At 34.0% G+C, this 22,623-nt stretch overlaps 1 protein-coding gene across 2 annotated transcripts in view; it reads left to right on the top strand.

The window, feature by feature from the left end:
- Positions 1–22,623, top strand: part of Asap (ArfGAP domain of ASAP) — a 45,475-nt gene that overhangs the window by 1,104 nt on the left and 21,748 nt on the right. For both annotated transcript variants that reach the window (XM_090102628.1, XM_090102627.1), the window contains exons 2-4: positions 5,496–5,568; positions 10,834–10,982; positions 18,214–18,468. In XM_090102628.1, the coding sequence (XP_089958754.1) occupies positions 5,496–5,568; positions 10,834–10,982; positions 18,214–18,468 (477 nt within the window). The remainder of the gene's footprint in view (positions 1–5,495; positions 5,569–10,833; positions 10,983–18,213; positions 18,469–22,623) is intronic.

Raw genomic sequence — 22,623 nt, 5'->3', positions numbered from 1 at the left:
GAAAATTAGCCATTATTTGTCGTAAAAAGTAAATGACAAAAAAAAGTTATTGCGGGTTATCCATAAGAGATAGACATATACCATCGCGGACTTTTCTGTAGACCTTTTCAATGTGTATAATACTTAGTACATTATTTTGATAAAACTCGTAGGGTTCAGCCTGCGTTTGCAATGTAAGCGGAATAAATGTAATTTTTTACGACATCACATTAGAAACCTCAAAAATAACAGTACTTCTCCACTACTTAATGGATCTTATTATACATATAAACCTTCCTCTTGAATCACTCTATCTATTAAAAAAAACCGCATCAAAATCCGTTGCGTAGTTTCAAAGATTTAAGCGTACAAAGGGACATAGGGACATAGGGACATAGGGACAGGGAAAGCGACTTAGTTTTATACTATGTAGTGATTATGTGAATATTATATTATAATATTACATTTCATCCTATCCTAAAACAACAGTGCTATTTTACATAGTAAAGTTATTTAATTTATATTAGGTACAGTTATCCACATATTTTGTATTCAAAAGATGAATAATGTGTATTAATATGAATAAAATAAAGAAGTAATGCTACATACATTTCTAGAAAAATATCCTGCAATGGTATTATCAGCATTCCTCCAGGTTACAATTTTGTTCTCTGTTTGCTATTTATTCTGCCTATACATATTTATTTATTTTAATGTTTTAATTATGCTCAAAATCAAACAGTCTCAAAAATTCTTTAAAACAGGTAGTAAGGCTATCATTAGGTAATAATACAAAGACTTGATTTAAACAAAACAACAGTATCATGTACATAACTTTAAATATATATTTAGGGACCATCTATTAAAAAAAATATGTATAGGTATGTGTTGAATTGAGAACCTCCTTTTTTTGTAGTCGTTTAAAAAATAGGAAATATTAAAACATTTGCATAGTTAAGTCAATTCATCCCATTCCTCAATATACATATTTCCATTAATTTTTCCTGCCCTTTAGCTTTGTAATAAAAAATTTAATCATGTTTTGCAAAAACTATAATTGTATCTTGTTGAATATTACTTATCCATACTAATATTATAAATGCGAAAGTAACTCTGTCTGTCTGTCTGTTACTCAATCACGCCTTAACTACTGAACCAATTTGCATGAAATTTGGTATAGAGATATTTAGATACCCGAGAAAGGACATAGGATAGGTTTTATCCCCGAAATCCTACGGGAACGGGTTTTTCTTTGAAAACGCGGGCGAAGCCGTGGGCGGAAAGCTAGTAAGTATATATTTGAGAGTTTGAACAAATTGTGATACACAGTTCGATTTAAAAATGAAAATTATAAAATACAGAATAATGATAAGACAATATTATGTATTGTAAAATTTAAGATCATGTGAAAGTATTGTGTTTATTTATAAGCAGCAATAACCTGACTTATGTCTTACTTTCTCTTTTTTATAAAATTACTAGCGACCCGCCCCGGCTTCGCACGGGTGCAATGCTGATACTAAATAAACTACAGGAAAACTGTGAACGTTGTATATAAAAAAATAGCGGCCCGCTCCGTCTTCGCACACGGGTATAAAATAGGTATATAGCCGGGCGGCTGGCCGGTACCGCTGCAAATGCTACGTCCCGCAATTTTTAAATCTGTAATATCTTCGAAAATATTCACTTAAATCATACGGTGTAAAGGCCCATATAGATCTATATTAAATGAACAATGTATTGAAGGTATTTAATTGGTTAAGGATTAATGCTGTATTGGTTAAAATCGCATCGAAAATTAGCCATTATTTGTCGTAAAAAGTAAATGACAAAAAAAAGTTATTGTGGGTTATCCATAAGAGATAGACATATACCATCGCGGACTTTTCTATAGACCTTTTCAATGTGTATAATACTTAGTACATTATTTTGATAAAACTCGTAGGGTTCAGCCTGCGTTTGCAATGTAAGCGGAAAAAATGTAATTTTTTACGACATCACATTAGAAAGCTCAAAAATAACAGTACTTCTCCACTATTTAATGGATGTTATTATACATATAAACCTTCCTCTTGAAACACTCTATCTATTAAGAAAAACCGCATCAAAATCCGTTGCGTAGTTTCAAAGATTTAAGCGTACAAAGGGACATAGGGACATAGGGACAGGGAATGCGACTTTGTTTTATACTATGTAGTGATGTACTCAACTCTTCAATGTTGAATATGACTCCAATGTGGCTTTTCAGGCTCATATAATTCATCCTCTGATAGATTACTAAAATTTGAATTGACTGTTTTGACTGCAAATCATCTTATGTTCAACCACTGTGGAGACATAATATATGAAATTGTGGTCCGATAACGCACATGAACTATATAAAATAGATGTACCTATATTGTGAAACGAACCCGTATTATAGGAGGCCCATGTCCCTGCAGTGGGAGTATGTATGGGCTGATTATGATGATACTGTGAAACTCCCAATATACCTTTAATCATTTAATTTATTATGTTTAAAGTGTCTTAACAGTCTCTAGAGTATTTTTTGTTGAATTTAAATGTTTATTGCAAAGAAAATGACTACTAAGTTATCCACAGCCTGATTCTGCATTTATTACATTATGACCTTAAACAATTCAATTGCTTGAAATTATTTAAATATTTAACGAAATTCAAATACATCGAGACCTACTCAATTGAGACCTACTCAATTGCAGCATTATCTTTTTAAATAATAACAATCAACTTTTGCTCATAAAATTCTGTATGTTATATATTCATGATTTTTACGAATTGAAGTACCTACCTAGGTGTATATTACAGCAGAAGTGATTATTGCAACCTTGTGAATCTAGGTCTGTAAAAAACTAATCACCTCACCATCAGCAGGCTACATGTTAAAACTAAATACATGTTAGTACTAAACTAAAGAAATACTTTTAAAATGTATTCTCATAAATATTTCTAAACATCATTAGTGCAAGTCGAAACTCGATAGTCAAGACACATGAGTAGAAAGACGGTTTCTACTCATGTGGTCAAGACTCGAGAGTTACGCGCCTTTGTTTAGTCGAATGACTTATCCCGACTATCCTATTATGATGATGCTCGTAAGAATTTAATGGTACTTATCGACATGTGATACGTTCAGCTCGTACAAAGAGTGCAACCAGAACTCGACATCGCCTCGGGTTACAAGGTCAACGGCTTTCGCTATCAAATTAATATATTCCGACATACTCGTTTGTGTTGTGTTTTCATTTACTTTCCACTTGGTTTGATAAAATTATTTGCTTTCGACCACTGCAACCTGTAATTTTGATATTTGATACGAGCCTCTTGGCCCGACTTCGCCTGGATTGACAATGAATTATAATTAAATTAAACAACAAAATAGCTCATACATTTACGCATAGTGTGCATTTAATAGAATAGGTATTAAAAGTTACACCATGGTTACACCGCAACGTTAGTAAACAATATTCAATTTTATGATTATCAGATCAACATTAAACTTAACAACAGTAAATACAACTTATCAAGCATAATATAAAAAATCTTCGCATGAGTCAAATGCCAAGATCAAGTGCGTATAAAAGTTCGGTAATTGCATTGAAATGAGTCATAGTCGTGAGAGGAAGTCGATGTGTAACTCTTGTTCCTACACAGTTCAGTTACAAAACATTATTATGTATTTATTATACGTACACAACACAAACAGTTTTAATACAATATGCCATTAATAATAATGATAATTATGGTGATTATAATATTATGTATTTGTGTTTATATCAGTAAACTGTGTCGTTAAATCTTGAGTAACCCATTGTTTTGTTTCGCGAAAATACTTCCGCGTGTGCAGCATGTCTTTGTTTATATTTTTTCTTGTTAATTATTGTGAGGAATGTAAACATAAATAGCATTTTATTAAAGGCTTCTAAAATATAACAGATTTAATTTAAAGACTCGATGATCTAATTTCGAGCTCTGAATATTTTTAAACGTCATTTCCTGGATATAAAATGCAAATTAAACAACGAATAACTCACTCAATATTGTATTAAGTACGCAATCTCTATTTTAAAATATTTTAACATGCATTCCTTTTTAAATTGTATCAGCTTTTATTTCTTTTGTATTTTAAGAATTGTCTACTACATCCTTTTTCGTTACGGATAATAATTTGTAGTAGTAAATCAGTTGCAATTGTAGTACAATTAGCGATTTCATGGTTAAACGCACACATACGCGACGTGATAAGGACTTGAAACGGAGCAAAAGTTTTGTTCATTTTATTTCAGTTGATAATAATTATTACGTTATTACTTATTATCATGAGAGCCAAGTGCGTCTCTATCATTTATTCAGATGATTCATAAAACAACACACGTAACTTAATATATTATGGTCTAAAAATCATAGTATCATTTTACAACTCTGTTATGGTCTTGTTATGGTACTCTCAACGACTTAATAACAATGAGACACGCTGTTTATTTGTTGTTTACATTTATATGCCATTGTGTATTATAGCGATCGCTACTTTATTGTTGTCTTTACTCGATGTGCAAAGAATGTGCGTCTTCGTGACCCAATTGTAAGCAGACGACTGCCTTATAAGGGTGCGGCTTGCGTAAACCTGTAGAACTAGGAAAGTCGTGAAGGAACAAAAAATAATATAAACAGCTTGATACGTTACAGAGAATGCTTGTGACACAATTTATAATGCGATTTTAATAAGCCCGCGACAGCGACAGCTTTGCCTTATAATATTTTTATTTTTTTACTGATCTTTAGACGGAATCGCTTAAGGTTTTTATTATAATTATTAATTCTCTCGTCATATCGGATATTAAAGGATAGAGATGATAGAGATGCAGTTTTATAAAACGTATTTATTTGACAGTTATTTGATAAAATTTTAGTGTAATTCAAGAGTAACTAATTACATTTTACATATACTTTTGGCGAATTATTTTTTCAAACCAACGGTTGGCAAATTATTTTGGGTGTGTTTAAATATATATAAACAGAATACCGTCGGCAATTTGTGTTAACCTAATAACTAATTTATCAACTTTCTCTATAACCATACTCATTTTTAGCCACTCTCAAACTAAAAGCGTCGGATATTCTCAAAGGCACGTATCGTTAAAAGGGCAATGTTTATTATTAAGTAAGTGGAGCTGGAAATAAAGTGAGTTTTATTTAAGTTTGGTCCTGGTTGCTCAATTTCGAGGGGTACTGATTAATTGCCGGCTGGTGCGGCAGATGTTTGTTGCGCATCGGAATTGAATGGCTCGTGGGTCCTATTGTGAACTCTTTATATCAGAGGCATTGATAAAAAACAAGGTCAAGTCATGATGGTTGGAGTGTGCAGCAGCGCGCATAATATGTATTTGAATATAAATTGCTTTGCAATTTGAAATATTACTGAGAAGATACCCAGGTCAAAATATTATCCTATACTCTTATTGCTTTGGTTACCTTTAAAACAAATCAATTGGTTGCAGACTCTGGATTTCGATCGAGACGGCCTAGCGAAACTCAAAAAGGCGATAAAGGCGATCCACAATTCTGGAAATGGTAAGTTATTTAACCTAAACAATGAGCCTTAGTTAGTTAAGTACATATAGGAACATGAAACAATGGATGTTAATGATTTTTAGTTTTTACATTAATTTAACTGGGGACGGATATTTTATTGAACGTAAAATGCACTTAACTTCATGATACTAATAAAAATATCTTTCAATAATATTTCTATTATCATTATGATATTAAATACTAGTGGTCAGCCCCGGCTTCGCCCGTGGTACATATTTCGCAATAAAAGGTAGCCTATGTCCTTTCTCGGGTATCAAAATATCTCCATACCAAATTTCATGCAAATTGGTTCAGTAGTTTAGGCGTGATTGAGTAACAGACAGACAGACAGAGTTACTTTCGCATTTATAATATTAGTATGGATTGTAATACTGTGCTCATACTGCCACAGTACCCCAGTACTCCTCACCTGTGCGGTATTATTCTTCATCATAATATTAAATATTATGATGAAGAATAATAGACATAAGATATTTCGGTCGCGCGTGGTATTCCAAACATAAAGAACATCCGTGTCGCCAACGAGACGTGTCGGTAGGAATTCCTTTGGACTAAAACGATATGCTATATCGAGATGTTTAAGCTCCGTTCCTCGGACGACACGATATTGCACCAAAATAGTTTCGGAAGTATCTTGGCTGCTTAAAATAGCCCAGACACTAGTTCGGCATTTGAATACTCTCTCTATTGATTTCCTTTTGGGTGATTTATCTTTCTGCTCGGAAAATTAAATGTAATGTGCCTTTTTATCCGACTTCTTTGTATACAATTTATATTGTTGTCGTAAATTGAAGATGAGGGAGGGTTTATGTGGTCAGACATTAGATTTGATAGATGGGTCAGTCCATAGGGACATTCACGGTTAATTCATTGACCCTAACCTAACATCTAAACTTTGTACCGCAATACAGACGGTATGTCTGAACTTTGTAATTAGTATGTAGAAACATAATGTTACAAAACTTTAGAGATAGAGAATTAAAATATGTAGATACTGTGCGTAATACCGTACCCGGTACCTTGATACCGTACGACATCTTATCTAAAAGACGAACAAAGAACGGTTTTTACATTGATTTCAAATTCCACATTCAACGTTATAAAAGCAATTGGAAAAACTACATTGTATTTATTCCGACTGAATTTTGTTACACTGACGAAATGGAATGACCTAAATACTGACACAATAGGTTTCAGCCACAGGCTTTATAGAATACATTGAACATCGTTAGATAGAATAGGTATATCGTAACGCGACTTTGGTAGAATATTACGTAAATCGTAATATATGTACCTACGTTGTCGTCTTCACATTGTCTTTGATTGTACTTGTACCTAAGTAATAGCTAGTACCTAGTAGGTAGTAGTAGGTCTTCCGAAGGATAAAGGAGTTATCTCTCTTCTATGTACGTGGATAATTTTCCAATTTATTATTAATTTCAATCAATAATGCAAGACAAATTTACGCACTACGTACCTACTTACGTAGTATAAAAAATTGCTATACATTACGGTCAGTGTTTGTCAGAGTCTGTGATATCGGCCATGTTGGTAAAATATACCTGTTACACTTTGGCAGCATCTGGTGATAAAAAACTTTCACCGTTTGCTTTATTATTACGACATGTCATCATCTTTTAGTAGCGTTCATGTTTTGTATACTTTTGAAAGTCGTTTCAAATTTTCCTAATTTTATTTCAGAAATCTTTTTTTTATTACTTTAAAAAATATTAAGTAATTTGATATTAGGATAAAGTATATAAATTGGAGAAACATCATGCTCTGTTTACTACTAGACTATTCAGGCAAGCCAATTAAAACGAAATTCGAATATAGTTTGAAAAGAGACACTTTTATGAATAGTAATATATTTTATGTTAAATGTTTTTTAAAGCAGAAAGCTCTTGAAACTTAACTTGTTAACCTACTTAACCAACCTAAATTAGACATTGTTGGCGGCTGTAAAAAATATACAAACAATTTTTATTATATTGAAATGAGATCTCTACGACTTGTTTTAACCAGTAAACAGTATGATTGTTTTACTAATAAAAATATTAGAGGGCTTAAAATTAACCTTTACTACGAAAAGGTCCACTAAGGTCCGAGTAAGTTTCCCTTCACGTGTCACCGAAGGAAAGTGGGTCGACGTCTGGTTTAGCACGCTCGAGATCGCTACTTGTGTTCTAGGTTGGATTAAATTACAAATTCCACATATTATACAGAGAAAAGCGACCAAATAAGGCGCTACTCGCCGTAGGGACTGGAAAGTTTCTTACGCGTTCTTTAATTAATACAATCATAGATAAATGATTGTGGATGAATGATGATGATCGGTCTCTATATCTATCCGGTAATAAGCAGTTTAATACTAATGAAAAGTATTGTACGCATGTCGCATACCGATGGAAACGTTGATCTTATCATGCAAATTGCGTATAGCAATAACAGGTTTTAATCACTTTCATCTGAACAAACTAAGAAATGACCTTTGACTTTCTACCATGCACTTTTTCTTCTCTATTATGTTTTAAATGTGAGCTACAAATATTGTAAACATGATAAAGCAAATACGCACTTCGAAAGGTAAAATGTTATGAATGAACCTGTTGTTATCTTTCACCAGACCAGACACTAACAGATTTGTTTGTTATAATGATCACAACAGACATTATTCATTTAGATTGTGATATTTGTATAACATAGAAGTAGTATTATAACTTTTGAAATGAATCCAAAAAGATATTATTGCATTTGAAAACGAGCTTATTAGAGCTCGAATCAGTAAATGATAATAATATATTCGTCTCAAATTGTGTCCTATTAGCGAGAGTTCACCTGACCTACATTTCGTGCAGCTCGATAATGTAAAACCTCCATAGATAATGTAGAAAAAAATAACCACTTTCCCTTTTCCGTTTCTTCGGATCGGACCATTAAAGGAGTTTATTGACTTGTAATTCCATCGCGTGCTAGGTTTTGTTTACGGGTTGGTCGAAACTGGTCGCGCGGGTTTCGACTGCCGCAGCTGCGCAAGGTCGTCACTCGCGCAAAAAGCAAAACGATACGTTGCACGCCCGGTAGGTAGGGGTTACCTTTGTGATGCAGTTCTAGAATGTTCGGCATTAGAGCTTAAGATGAGTAAGGTGGTAGAAAACATGTCGTGACTTCCTAAAATTAAAAATACCTTTACTTATCTAAGCAGTAAATGACGATAATTACTGTTTACTTTTTAAGTCATTTACATATTTAATGATTTTTATTTTTAACCAGCTTATTGGTTAAACGATTTGTGAAAAATTGGTGTGAGAATACTAGTTGCTTCAACCGAATTTGTTTATAATTTATATTTATATCCCATCTTACATACACAAATGCCGGTCGCATTATTTTTATCCATCACTGCATGCAATATGAAATATGTACTCACAAGCGATTTACATGCATGGGTTTTTTTCACAAAAGATAAACCTGATATTTTACCGATAAAACAATCATTCGGTAATCATTTTACTAACGTGTTTGTCCAAAAACGTGCTTTAAAATGTACACAGTATATCTTTAAACGCTGCCAATATAACATCGTTTATGGCCCACCCTTGGAAGTCTTCCAAGAAACGAAGGCGTTTCTTCCATTTGTATCTCTTTGTGGTTTATCGGAACGAGTATCGGCTCGCACGTGCTCATATTGAATAGGGGATATTGTTCTTGAATATGAATATTTTATTATGGGGGCTTATCTTAGATCCAATATGCTCCATGTTTAGAGCAGCCAATGTGAGAAATTATTGAATATATTGAGCTGTGTGAAACATTTTTTTTATGACTTTGAATTTAAACATATTGCTATCAATTTGAAGTAAGTGTTCGTTTTATTTAGCTGAGCTATAAATATATAACATGTATTCAAAAAAATATTTACACAAAAGCCTTACAAACCAACGGACGTAGCTTATTTTACTACAACTGGCACCGTAAAAGCTAGTCCACAAAAAATAGTTCCCGCTGCTCATAAAAACATGTTTGCATAAAATAATAATAGCCACGTAGCTTTCATTTTCGGGGATTTCGTGTTGATTAAAAGCAGCTTGCGTTAATCCATACAAAGTGGTCTGTTAAAGAGTACGAGCCTAGCGGAAAAATTGAAAGTGATGGATGCATTTAATATTCTGTGGATGTTGGGCGCATTGAGTTAACCAAATGTAAGCTGTGACACGGACGTTGCTGGAGTGTGTATTTCCCCTAGAATGTAAATGTTAATATTATAACCCAAGGAATGTAGATGAAAATAAAAATTTATTGCTTAATGTAAATATTATGATCCCTTTGGCCAATATGTTTAATGTTTATGCAGTATGGTTAGGGATATATTACGGCTATGAGCAAAAACGTGTAGATTAAATATTTATAAGACTATGAGGTTAGATATTGATATGGTGTTGGTGAGATAATCTTCTTGATCCTGTTTTTCAATCGCATGATTCCTTTAAGTGAAGATGAAATGTTTCTACTGCTGATTTGTATTTGAATTTGCATTAATAAATGTAGAGTTTCATGATACTTTAAGTAAGCTCACTTTAATAACGAACATTTCTATACGTTTTAATAATTTAGAAGAGGATTCGCTAACAATTACTTTGGCGAGTTTATCTGGCTTAAAAATAATTAGTGCTGGACGAGGGACGTCCGCGTTGTGAAACAGTACCCTTTAGCAAATAACGCGACTATATTTTATCCTCTATCTTGTAGAGTAAGCCGGCGCTGTGCATTCGTAACAAAGCATGGATAATTCCTTTTAAAGTCGTTTCAATTGCTAGATACCTCTTATCTCTTATTGGATTGAATTCTGTCTCGCAGGCAGTGCCTTGAAGAGTTTATTAATTTGTGAATAGGGGACTGAGTTAACTATAGCATTTTCAAATAAAATTGCACTCAAATTCACACATTTAAGGCAGGATGGAAGCACGGTTTGATATTTGTTGGAATTAATTTAAATCTACACTGTCATAAATCATCCTCAATTTTTACAAAGTTATGGTGTTTTTCAACCAATAATGTGCGAGAATGTGTAGCGAGGATTGTGTTTGTAAATAATCAATCGTATCGCTTCATTTAATTTTAAGTCTGGGGCGTTTAGCGTTACATCCTCGCACATTATTGGTGGAAAAGCTTAATTGGAGTCAGAGCGTCAAGCCTTTTCTATTGTCGGAGTTGGTGTGACAATAAACAAAATATTGTTTGCAGCACACGTGGACAACGAGATGTACCTCTCGCGCGCGCTGGAGAGGCTCGGCGGGAACGCGCTCAGCAAGGACTCGGAGCCTGACATCGGGGCGGCGTTCTTCAAGTTCGCTGTCGTCACCAAGGAACTATCCGCGCTGATGAAAACATTGGTGAGTTCAGAGTTGCTTGGTGAAATGTTGATGGTAGAAAAGAGTTTATAGATGCCGTTTTCATGTTTTAAAGGGCTGCAAGGTTAATGGCGAAAAGGTAAATGTAACTATTTACTGAAGCGTAAACTAAGCCGCGTGTTTGTTTGAACTTTAAAATGTAATAAGTTACTGTAAGAAGAATCCTGTTTCTCCACTAAATTGTCCGATATTTTCTACAATATATTTTAAAGTAGAATGGACTGTAAGTCCACAAATAATATTTTGTACAACAATTTCCCTCCTTCGCATTCCATAAATCTCAAAGTTGCTGCATCGTTTAATAAATCTGTATCAAAATATAAACGATGAAATATTGTAGCAGAAATGTAAGGTCGAATTTGCGAGAATTTCAGCCCGCAAGAATTTTCAACAACTGCTGTAGATACAAAATAGTTGACTGCGTTTGGCTTTGTGATTCGTGTATTTGACTCCTCGCCAACCGCCGCTACATCCACAACTGGAATACTTCGTGCCATTATTGTTTTGCATTGTTTTATAATGGCCCTGATATCATTTAATAGCTAAACAACATCTGTTTCTAGATTATAAATTGTTTATTAAACATGTCAAATGTTTTTAAAAACGTTATAGTTAATCTAATACAAATAAGTATTTAATGTGTACATTATTAGTCCGCGAATATTACCAGTGGAAGTCCCGAAGGGTTTGTTAATTTTAATTTTCAATTTCTATCCGCAAATTTTATTCTACCGTATCAAAGTTAAAATCCTGACGAGCGTTTTGTTCTATTCAGAATAAATCCGAAAGTATTTTTCGATCGCCTCTCGCCTCGTTTAAAATAAATTTGCATTTTATGATTTCATTTAATGTTCTCTTTTATACCTACTTAACAGTCAATTGAAACATTGAAATTTTACTTTTAGTATTGTTAACTCTTTAAGAATTGTTTCAGCGTGAATATTAATGAAATTACCAGTTCGCTTTACTCGTATGTGCCCCAGTTCAAGTTGTTTGCACGGAACGGTAACTTACGGCCGTCGACCGACAATGATAATTTCATGATATATTATTTATACATAGTAAAATTTTCAAAGCGATTTACCTCAACCAGCCATCTAGATATTTTAAACGGATAACAGTTATGTGAGTCGATAAGGTGTTATCAATTTTTACGGTAGCGCAAAATCGTAAATAGTAATTTACATGATTTTACGACTGTCAGTGACGTTGGTAATAAAAGTTATTTCACATCTTATTTACAATTCATATCTATGCAACTTAAAGATTCGAGTACCTATAGATGAAATCATGCTTGATGAATAGATAGATGATATTCCATCATATAAATTGCATGGTGTTTCAACGATGAGCTTAATAGAAAACACAGCATTGCTATTCATTATAAAACCTCATACTATTTTATGTGTGTTTTAAGAGTGCAATTTCCGGCAACAAACCAACTCATTCAAGATTGATTCACGGTTGATCTCGATAATCGTAAGAAAGTAAAATTGAATGCGTGAACTCGTGATGTTTACGGCGAAATGTTTTACTGTGTGCTTAGTTACGAACGACCTGAATTTTCTAAATTATAAATGGTATTAAATGAAAGCATGTTTTAGTCACTATATTACGTCTTAAGAAATCTTTTGTTGGAGTTTCTTACGTTGACTGTTTGGAGTTTTAAACTAGTGCACATTATGGAATAGAAGTAGGGATGAATAATTTTTATTTTTTTTATTTTTATTTGCATACAATTCGGATATCGCAGATCCATATTTTGTTAGTAAAATAAAAAAAAACCTAAGTATTAGTGTTAATAATTATATCTAAAAAACTAAAAACTAAGTCCTAATAACTATTAACTAAGTCCACCATAGGACACTCTACGCATAGACAAGTCGCTTTGATGCAACAAGTGTATGCACAAAGTGTCCCATGATGGGCGCACTTACATCCTCCGCGATGGTCCTTATTATACTGTTGGAACTGCCCCGCACTCTCCTTAAAAGAGAAGCTGTTTGTTTACGAATGACGGCCCAGAAATCCGATGTGTGTGCTTGAGCAAACATCCCGGAGGCGCTGCAGAAGCGTGGCAGTTTCAACAGCATTCGGAAGGCATTGTTATACAGGACACGAAGAGTATTTAGCGATCGATCCGCATAGCTGGCCCATAGACTGCTCGTGTAGAGATTCTGACAGAACGCCTTAAAAAGCATTATTTTTACGTCCTTACTACAACGAGCAAATCTACGAGCCAACATATTGGCTCTAACCGCCAAAGCTCGTCGCTCCCGCTCAATGTCCACATTGTCTCGGAGGTCATCGGTAAGCATATGCCCAAGGTATTTAAATTGTTTAACTCTTTCAATATCTACACCATTAAGAGCTATGGTGGAAGTACATTTAGGATACTTACCGGTGTCCCCAAAAACAACATATTTACATTTATTTACATTGTATTTCAGACCATGTGCCTCAACGTATTTCTCACAAACCTTTAATAATTCCGACACAGCAGACGCAGTCGGCTAATGTATGGAAAGTTTTCAGTTTGGATGGAGTTAGTTCACGATCTGTTTTAAGTGATAACATACCGCAAATTTTCTAATCCTACAGGGAATAATATTATGAGCAAAAAAATGTAATTAGATTGTTCGTTGATGGCGTCATTTGTTTTTTAATCGGTACTAACGCACGCAATTCGTTTGTTTAAATTGCATCAATATACAATTTTATCGTACAATGTACAATTTAGTTTTCTGAAATGTCAATGTTACTTCTTGCAACATCAACCATCTGTTTCCTCTGATGTGTGTGTGTGTTCTGCTAGTGTCTGTTCTAGGTGATTTTGATATAAACTAAACACATGTACGGACAGTTTTGTACTAATAACTTTGTTTCGATATGTAAATGATGTTACACAAGCTGTATCTATTGCCACCATGAAACATTTCAAAATTACCTTGTATATTCCATACTTCAGTCCTGATATCACTATAACTAGATTCATCGAACAGATAAAATGCCTTGAAGTTTTCACCTAAAAGTAATTCTTGTTGTTCGCAAGCGGAAATTATGTTATTGAGGGATCCCGAGACGGATGTCTCACAGATACCCGGTTGAAGGGACCGCCGAGATATAAATCTAAATTATACTACGAAGCCTCACTTCCTTATTACATGAACCTATCTGTGTCCAAGTTCATAATTAAAAAAATATAATGAATCTTGGTCACTCATTATGTTTGAAGAGTGATTTTTTGAAATAGCTTGATATTTATGGTGCATGATTTTTCCTGGTTTGTGCTGATAATGCTGCCTATTAATTAATTTGGTTTAGTACGTGTTTCGACTTTGCGATATGATTAAAAACATTTCCTTAAAATGGACTGATATTATGTATTAAAATTATTATATTTCGAATTGCGCAGTTGTTTTAGTGCGAAATTATTTGCGTTGAAATACAAGCATGGCAACCGTATCGCGTGAACCAATCGGTGGAATATATTTAATTTTCGTTTTAAACTTTCGTGGAATAACGGAGGCATTAAAACATTTTATACGTTTTCTAGCGATTGACCTGACGCAGACGAGGTGCGTGGGCGCACAGATTGTGTACACCCACTTGCATATAGGTCAGGGTAATGCTAACAATCTGACCCTGCTGTGTTGCCAAGTAATTCAGCAATCTCTGAATTTTTGTATTAATACCAACAAGTATGACATGACAAAGTCATACACTGGGAATCAATACCGATCTCTGATCCGTAATCTGAGGATTGAAGAAATTTTCGAATGCATGGTAACTTTTGATCGTTTTCTCGTTCTTACACATTTTAATAAGGAAGCGATGTACAAGGAACTCATGCTAATCTGTAGATTTTGGATTGATGTCTAATATTGAAACCGGTCATACCGTCCCAATTTTTTAAAACAAGCGCCATTATGCAAAACATAGAAAATGCACGAAGTGAACGCAGGTACGCGATAAATATGTTTAATCTCGCTGCTGTGTAAACGTTGTTATCTTGCGATAAACGAGTGCACTATTGCAATTAGCTCGTTTCACTATCTATCTACTCGGGTAAAAGTTTGAAGGATCATTATAGTTAGATTTTCGTAGATAAGACGTAAAGTGCTCTCTAAATTCTGTCGGTATGTTGGAAGCTGGGCTCTCGGGATTGCGCAGAATCCTCGGCCCGCCCTTGACATATCAGCTTCCTTTGTCCTTGTAACGAGCTTCGACCTGCTTATCATTTTCGTATTTATCGCGCGATAACTCGATTTTGTTCCATTGGAAGTGAATGTTGTATTAATATGGATAGGTTTATTGTTTATTTGAATCATAAGAGTATTCTCAAATCATTTGTTTATGGTAGTGTGATTAAATTATTTACGATACAATCTGGATATGTTTTGGATTCAATTCGTAATAAAAGCTGTATAAAGGGAAACGAGTAGGAGCTTTTTATTACATTTTACTTATTTACGAACTAACATATAGCCTATCTCTATGATCTATAAGATCTATTACATATTATAATAAATCTGTAGAAGGGTCATTTCTGTACATTGAAAATATTGAAAAATTAAATAGCAGGGGGTGTTACTGGATCGATACCAAACCCAAATATGTGATTAAAAAAATTTTTGTCTGTCTGTCTGTCTGTATGTGAAGACATCACGTGAAAACTACCGGTTCGATTTCGATGAAACTTGGTATAATTATACCTTATTATCCTGGGCGTAAAATAGGATACTTTTTATCCTGGAAAAATACGTAGAAAAAAAATTAATCTTAATTTAAGAGCCAGCGCGCACGAGCAACTTTGTCTCCGCAACTTTTTTGTCTCTCCCATCAATTGTATGGGGAGTTGCGTCGCTACGTGCGCGCACTTTCATACTAGCCCATGGGTGGAGAGACAATAGTTGCGGAGACAAAATAGTTGCGGAGACAAAGTTGTTCGTGCGCGCCTGCTCTTACAGTTTTATTCATAAACGTTGTTCTGTAGAACCGCGAACACGTTGCGTATTATTATAGGCCTAGCCGTATTTGGGTCCAATAGATATTAATTATAAGATGTCATTGTCAGAGTTACTCAAAATGGAGAAATAAACCATCCACGCGAAGACCGACATCCGCGCGGACGGAGTCGCGGGCGGAAGCTAGTTGTAAATAAATTGGTTATAAAAATCGTGCAAGCAAATATCATAATTCACTCTTGCTGCAATCTCGTTAAACGTTTAATCAGAGAAGTGGTTTTACATTGGTATTATTACAATTGAAATCAAACTGAACCGCAGTTCCGGTTGCGCCATCGTTTATACGTGCTTCCTCTGTCGCTGGGTGATTTGATAAGAAAATGAGTAAAGGCCTTTTCAAACCGGAGAGTTATCCCAATGGCTACGCGATTAAGTCCCTTTCGTATTATATTACTTAGAGAATAATATCGCGTACACGTCGGGATATGGCTGCCCAGGGAAGTAACTCCCCAGTTTGAATAGGCCTTAAAGCTCGCCGGTGCAAGACGAAATTGTTCAAAGAAAGTCGTGCAGTACTATAGAAAATGTACTCAACTCTATGTACATTGATTTACATACAATGGCAACGTATAAACCGCACGCGTGTCTTCAATTATAACAATTATCATTGTTTCATTAGTGTGATATAATCTCGGGAACTTTTTGTGGAAATTACATTACTCATTTATCGTTGATAGGGTTATCTTTTTTATTAAAAGTGCGATGAGTTTATTTTATTATGAACAGATAAATGTCTTTTTGGATAATAATAAAACTCAATTGCTGATGCTAATTTTGCAAACTGAATTCTAGTCTAGTTTTATACGACTGTTTCATTATTCAAGGCAGAAAAGTATAAATTTGCTTTACCGAACACTTCATCTTGTTAAGAGTGAATGAATCGTGTTTATGGCGTCTTACAATGTAAGTTATAGGTACTTAGGAGATATCTTCGTATTGTTACAAGTAATACGGGCCTCAATATTGCCGTGTCGTGAAATACCACATTTCACAGAAACGGGGTAATACCAAGCAGGTACTTTAAGTGTTTCCAATTACATTTACAAAGAAAAATATCGTTTTGTCTAGCAATTGTGGTCCTCTGCAAAGCGACTATTGTAGTCTTTATTGAATTATGAACCGGAAGGATATGGTTATTATGTAGAACAATACTTTTAGTTGTCGAATGTTTTAAAATATAACTAACTCTACGTAGAAGTTAAATTTACCTATTGTACAATTTTCAATACTTACCGCTAAAATAAGTTGGATTTATGCATCATGTCAACATACGTTTAAAATAATGACTATTGATGTATTAAGAGACACTGAAACATAATCAATGATAATGTGGTCATAAAATCCATCAATAAAAATACGCCCTAAACGAAACATCTGTAAGTAATAACTATGATTGGAATATTATTTATTAGTATACAGATTTGGTGAATCATGCATATTCTTCAACGAGTGCTTTAGCTTTTTGTAGTTTTCGAACGGTACTTTTCAATGTCAAGTCATTGAAACATCTCAAATATCCAAGTATCGTAATTAGTATCATATTCATTGGCGAACTATGGCCAGGAAGGGTTTCATTGTGCCTCAACCCTTTGTCTCTTTGGCCCTCGTCTGCCATCGACGTGTTCGCTTCAATGATTACACAATAGGCGCTCTTTGAATAAAATTTCCACTTAAATTAATACTATCGCTTAATACGAGCGGGGGCAAAAAAGCGAAGACAAGGTAATTTTCAATACCCCGTTCGTGTCGATTACTCATTTTTTGCGCATCGGTCAGGGTCGGTGCTATTGTTTTAAATAGGCGGAATTACCAAACACTTGCACGAGTAAAGCGTCTACTCTGTAAGTGCACTTAATGCTGAATAGAACGGAATATCAACGTGTTGTGTAGCAATCACAGAGGCTGTGGTCTTAGCGCACCTCGGATAGAAACAGACACTCGCGGAATGCAAGTTGGCGTGTTGTGCAATGGGCAAATTTAAAGAACTGAACCATTCTAAAGGCTGCTCTTAATTAACTTGAGGAAAATCACTTGATTTTTCTTTATAGACCTGTTGTGTTTAGCAGATTACGTTAATTCAAGGTCAATTCAGGTCAAATTTTTCCTCTAAAATCAACCATATGCCGTAAAACTTAATCTTCAGAATACCTATAAACTTGTTTTTTCATCAAAGCTATTTGTTGCAGATGCAGAACATAAACAACATAGTTATGTTCCCCGTAGACAGTCTTCTAAAAGGTGACCTGCGGGGCGTCAAAGGTGATCTCAAAAGGCCATTCGAAAAGGCGTCCAAAGACTATGAGTCAAAGTACCTGAAGATTGAGAAAGAAAAGAAGTCGCAGGCTAAAGAGGCGGGCCTCATCAGGAGTGAGGTGACACCAGCAGAAATAGCTGATGAAATGGAAAAGGAACGGAGGTTATTTCAACTGCAAATGTGCGAGGTAATTACTATACTATGCTATTTGCGTATTGGATTATCGCTTACAGTAATTGCTGAGGGGATTTATGTGGTATGATTTAAATGATATGAATTGACATGAGGAAAAAGACAGGAGATAATGTAGGATTTCCTGGTAGATCTCTTATTTATGTCAGGATCAAGAGATTCGGTTTGAAGTCAGAAGATAAGCTGCAAGGAAAACTGTTACTTGCTCTAATTCGCATTTTACTTAATAACGAGAAAATCATTATGAATAACAAAACAAAGGCACAGAGCTTTTAGGAAATTTGTCTGACACATTGTTAAGTAAAAACGGTTTCTATCCAGGTATATTTGTTATTTAATATGTTCATCCAAAATGAGAAAGTAATTTAGGTTAGAATATTGACGGTGTGAATTGGTAATTTATGGCATAATTGTATGTACATACAAACAAACAAACAAACACATTTCATTAATTTGAAAACAATTCTATTAAATAAAAGGCTTTTAAGTTAACATACATAATATAAATAATTAATTTACTAAGTTGTATGCAAATTATACCTTCTTACCTCAATTTGCATTATCATTAAATTTTCAGATCGATCCGAACTGAGTAGTTTCTTACATTCCCGCATAAAACTTGAAATATATTTAGATTCAAATTGCAATAAAGCTTACCCTAGTCATGATTAAAAAAATTTAGATCGTTATTTTACTTGCAACGCAATCAGTTTCTGCAATATTTTAACTAAGATATCCAATAGCAAAACAAAATTTAATTAAAAGCACAAGTAGACATTGATAAATGCATATTAAAAACGAATAAATAACTTGCAGTGCACAATCTTAACGACCCTACCTATAATTAGGGGTTCAATTTTCTGTTAGTTTGTGACTTGTGATAATATTTGACAGGAAATTACTACGAGCGCGATAATTGGTTGTTCTTTCAATATTTATTGTTAAAGGATACGGAATGATATATCTAGGGATGTAACGATACATGATTTTGCCGATACGATACCGATACCGATATTTGTAGTAATGTATCGGCGATACCGATACCGATACCGATATCGATGGCTTGGTAGAAAAATAAATAGTGAATTATGCATAAAAACTTACCAACATTTAACAGAGACTCAACTGTTAATTGTATTCTTTTAAATAAAAATGCCAAATCAAAAAACAACAAAACCATTTATTTTAGTATTATTATTTTGCAAAGTCAGTTAAACTTTAAGTAATACACATACACAGTACCTAATAAAAGTTTACTATTGGTAGTTTTTTCAGAAAACAAAGTGCGCACGCGCGGGCGGCCTCCCGCATCGTTCATTGAGCGCGGTTTTTTGAATTGTTTGATATCGGTATCGGTTGTTTTATTATCGGCGATACCGATATATCGGCTTGCCGATTATATCGGCCGATATATCGGTATCGGTATCGGTATCGTTACATCCCTAGATATATCGTTACAGAAAAAAAATCGGATCCGTCCTAATTGACTTCCGATAAAAACAAAAAAATATAGTCCACCTCACTTTACATAATATGTGTTATGTATTTAATATTTTCTTCTGGTGTAAGGGTATTCTAAATGGATAAGCAGTGTTGGTGTTTATCTATTACAAGGAACTGATCAGATTTTGCCACATTTCTCTTAGTATTTGCAGTATTAGCGTAGATAATACCTAACTATAGTACACAAGAATCCAAGGTCAATCGCAAATCTAAATGTTTTTTCACAAAGCTTTCGTTTTGGCTCGTGGCCTAACAGCAAACAGGATTGCCGTGTAATTAATTGTAAGAGCAATTTGCGGGTCTCCATCCGACTCGCTGGGGCAATCTAGTCGCTGCGAACTGATTTAAACTTGGTATATCTTGTTTCATTGAAATGTAACGTTAGGATAATCTAAATAGTAAAGTATTTGATGAGCTTTGCTACTTTTCTTACTTGTGTATGTTGACTGCGTTATTAGACTTAGGTTGAGTTGACCAAAATTTGTTATAAGCTCCTTGCTCCTTCCTCGGGAGGATTATCTTAAAAAAAAAGCCAAATTCATTTGACTTTTTGTAACAATTGACACCTCGAAATGAGCTTATTATAGCTCTTGATAACTGTTGATATTTTATTCACTAAGGGCCGATTTTTCAATCCCGAGATAAACAGTCTAATATCTACCCCTCGAATAGATTTATTCAATTATTTATCTAACTCATAACGGCTCGCCTATTTTTCAATCGTGATTTATTTGATGAACAACTATCTGACCAAATATTTCCATATTGGCAGCTCTGCTCTCGGAGTGGCGAAACAAACATATTAAATTAGTCAGGTTAGAGCGGGATAGAGTCAACTCTTGCAATTTGTCAACAACCGTCATTATGACTCACGTCTTGTATTGCTCTTGTCTTCTATGATTGTTGATTGTTGTTTTGATTTGAGTAAAGAGTTTGGTTTAATTTGTGTTTCAATTTATATATTTTACGATGGAAACGACATACTTAAAGGCAGCGTTCGGCAAATTTTCAATGGCATGGTCATCAGTACTATCAAAAACATCAATTTCAATATGATTTTAATTGATAATAATTATATAGAAAGAGGTTTAATTGTTAATAATTCTACGCTCTATGTTATGACATACGAAAATATCCCAAATTTGACGCATCAATTGTCAACTCAAACGCCTAACCGTCGAATAGCGCGCTATCTGGCCGTTGGAGCGGCAAATAGATTTATTCCTCAAATAACGTAGTTATTCGATAGATACGTCCTATTCGTCTGTTGAAAAATTGAATATTTTGTTAACTGAAGAATAAAGTCTATCTAGCTGTTTATCTGGGCATTGAAAAATCGGCCCTAAATTAAACTAAAAATATATATGATATAGGTAGTTGCACTTCAATGTGTGATGTGTTGTAGATCAAAGTTGTGTCATATTGCGTCACTAATTGAATTTACATGATTGGTTCTCAATTAAATTATAATTACTGAGCAGTTTGGTTAATGAAGCGGAACATTACTTATATGAACGATAGGTACTTACTTCTACGAGATTATACTTCGCTATTATGAATACATTATGTTGTAGTTTGTACTAGTTACTTCAAGAAATAATATACGCATAATCTTAGGCCTCGAGATTTATTTTCAATTGTTTACAATAATTACAAACCTATCAAGTACTTTAAGGATTAAATAATAATATTATCGCAGTAGTACATATATTGATGTTCCTGAATAAATCTTATCTAACACTTATCAGATAGATATAAAACTCTTGAGGCAAAATATTGGTATTGGCTGCATACGGGCTGTGTGAATGACCGACCTTACTCAATAACGCTTGTTATATTTTAATTAATTCAATGTGCTTTGCAATGATAAACGATTTTATACGAGTATTTTTATACCTGGTCAAATGTGTTTTTATATTGTATATCTTGTTTGTAATATAAACAAGCACGCTTGCGACGGATTCTTTATCGTTTTCGTTTAGAGGTATGTTCATAAATTTGTATATTAATCGACGGGAACGCGTAAAGATGATACAAAGCTTATAATTGTAGAACCTCATTTCATGATAATCAATCCGCAAAATACTAATGAATATGTTTGACCTACAGTTTCAATCAATTTTGTTGTTTTCGAGATATAAATTATCATGATTGTGATAATGAATTCAAACATATCACACTCAGGAATACCAAAGCCATCGTATCGATCGGAAAAGTTTTCGTCCTTTATTTCCTAAATTGCTTATGTTAATTCAAATTACCTATGCATAGAAACCACGAAAGTTTCTTTATTAGCCACGTTATCGCCGATTTGTTTAAATTGTAAAACATTGTTGGCACCTTCTCGACTTGTTAATGAGTAACTTGACGAGGAAATTTCCTCTTCACATGTAAATGTAATGCAAATTTAATACCTTTTTATATATAGTGCCTTTTGATAAGAATCTCAACGCGTCATATCTAATTATACGTTGATGATCAGAAAGTAGTGTTATAAATGTGAAAGTGGATTCGTTAGTATTGTATAACAGATAAGTAAACAATGTTTCAGTTATCTGAAACTGTGAAAGAATAGTCATCGCAATACCTTTTATGATTTGGCTATCTTGTTCTTCTTACAAAATTAAATTACTAATTGACTTGATAA

The sequence above is a fragment of the Colias eurytheme genome, chromosome 6, assembly GCF_061535395.1.
Source record: "Colias eurytheme isolate Ceu_HAF_F1 chromosome 6, ilColEury1 Martin Lab GWU primary, whole genome shotgun sequence".
Taxonomy (NCBI): Eukaryota; Metazoa; Arthropoda; class Insecta; order Lepidoptera; family Pieridae; genus Colias; species Colias eurytheme.
This window is presented reverse-complemented; position numbering and strand designations above follow the sequence as displayed.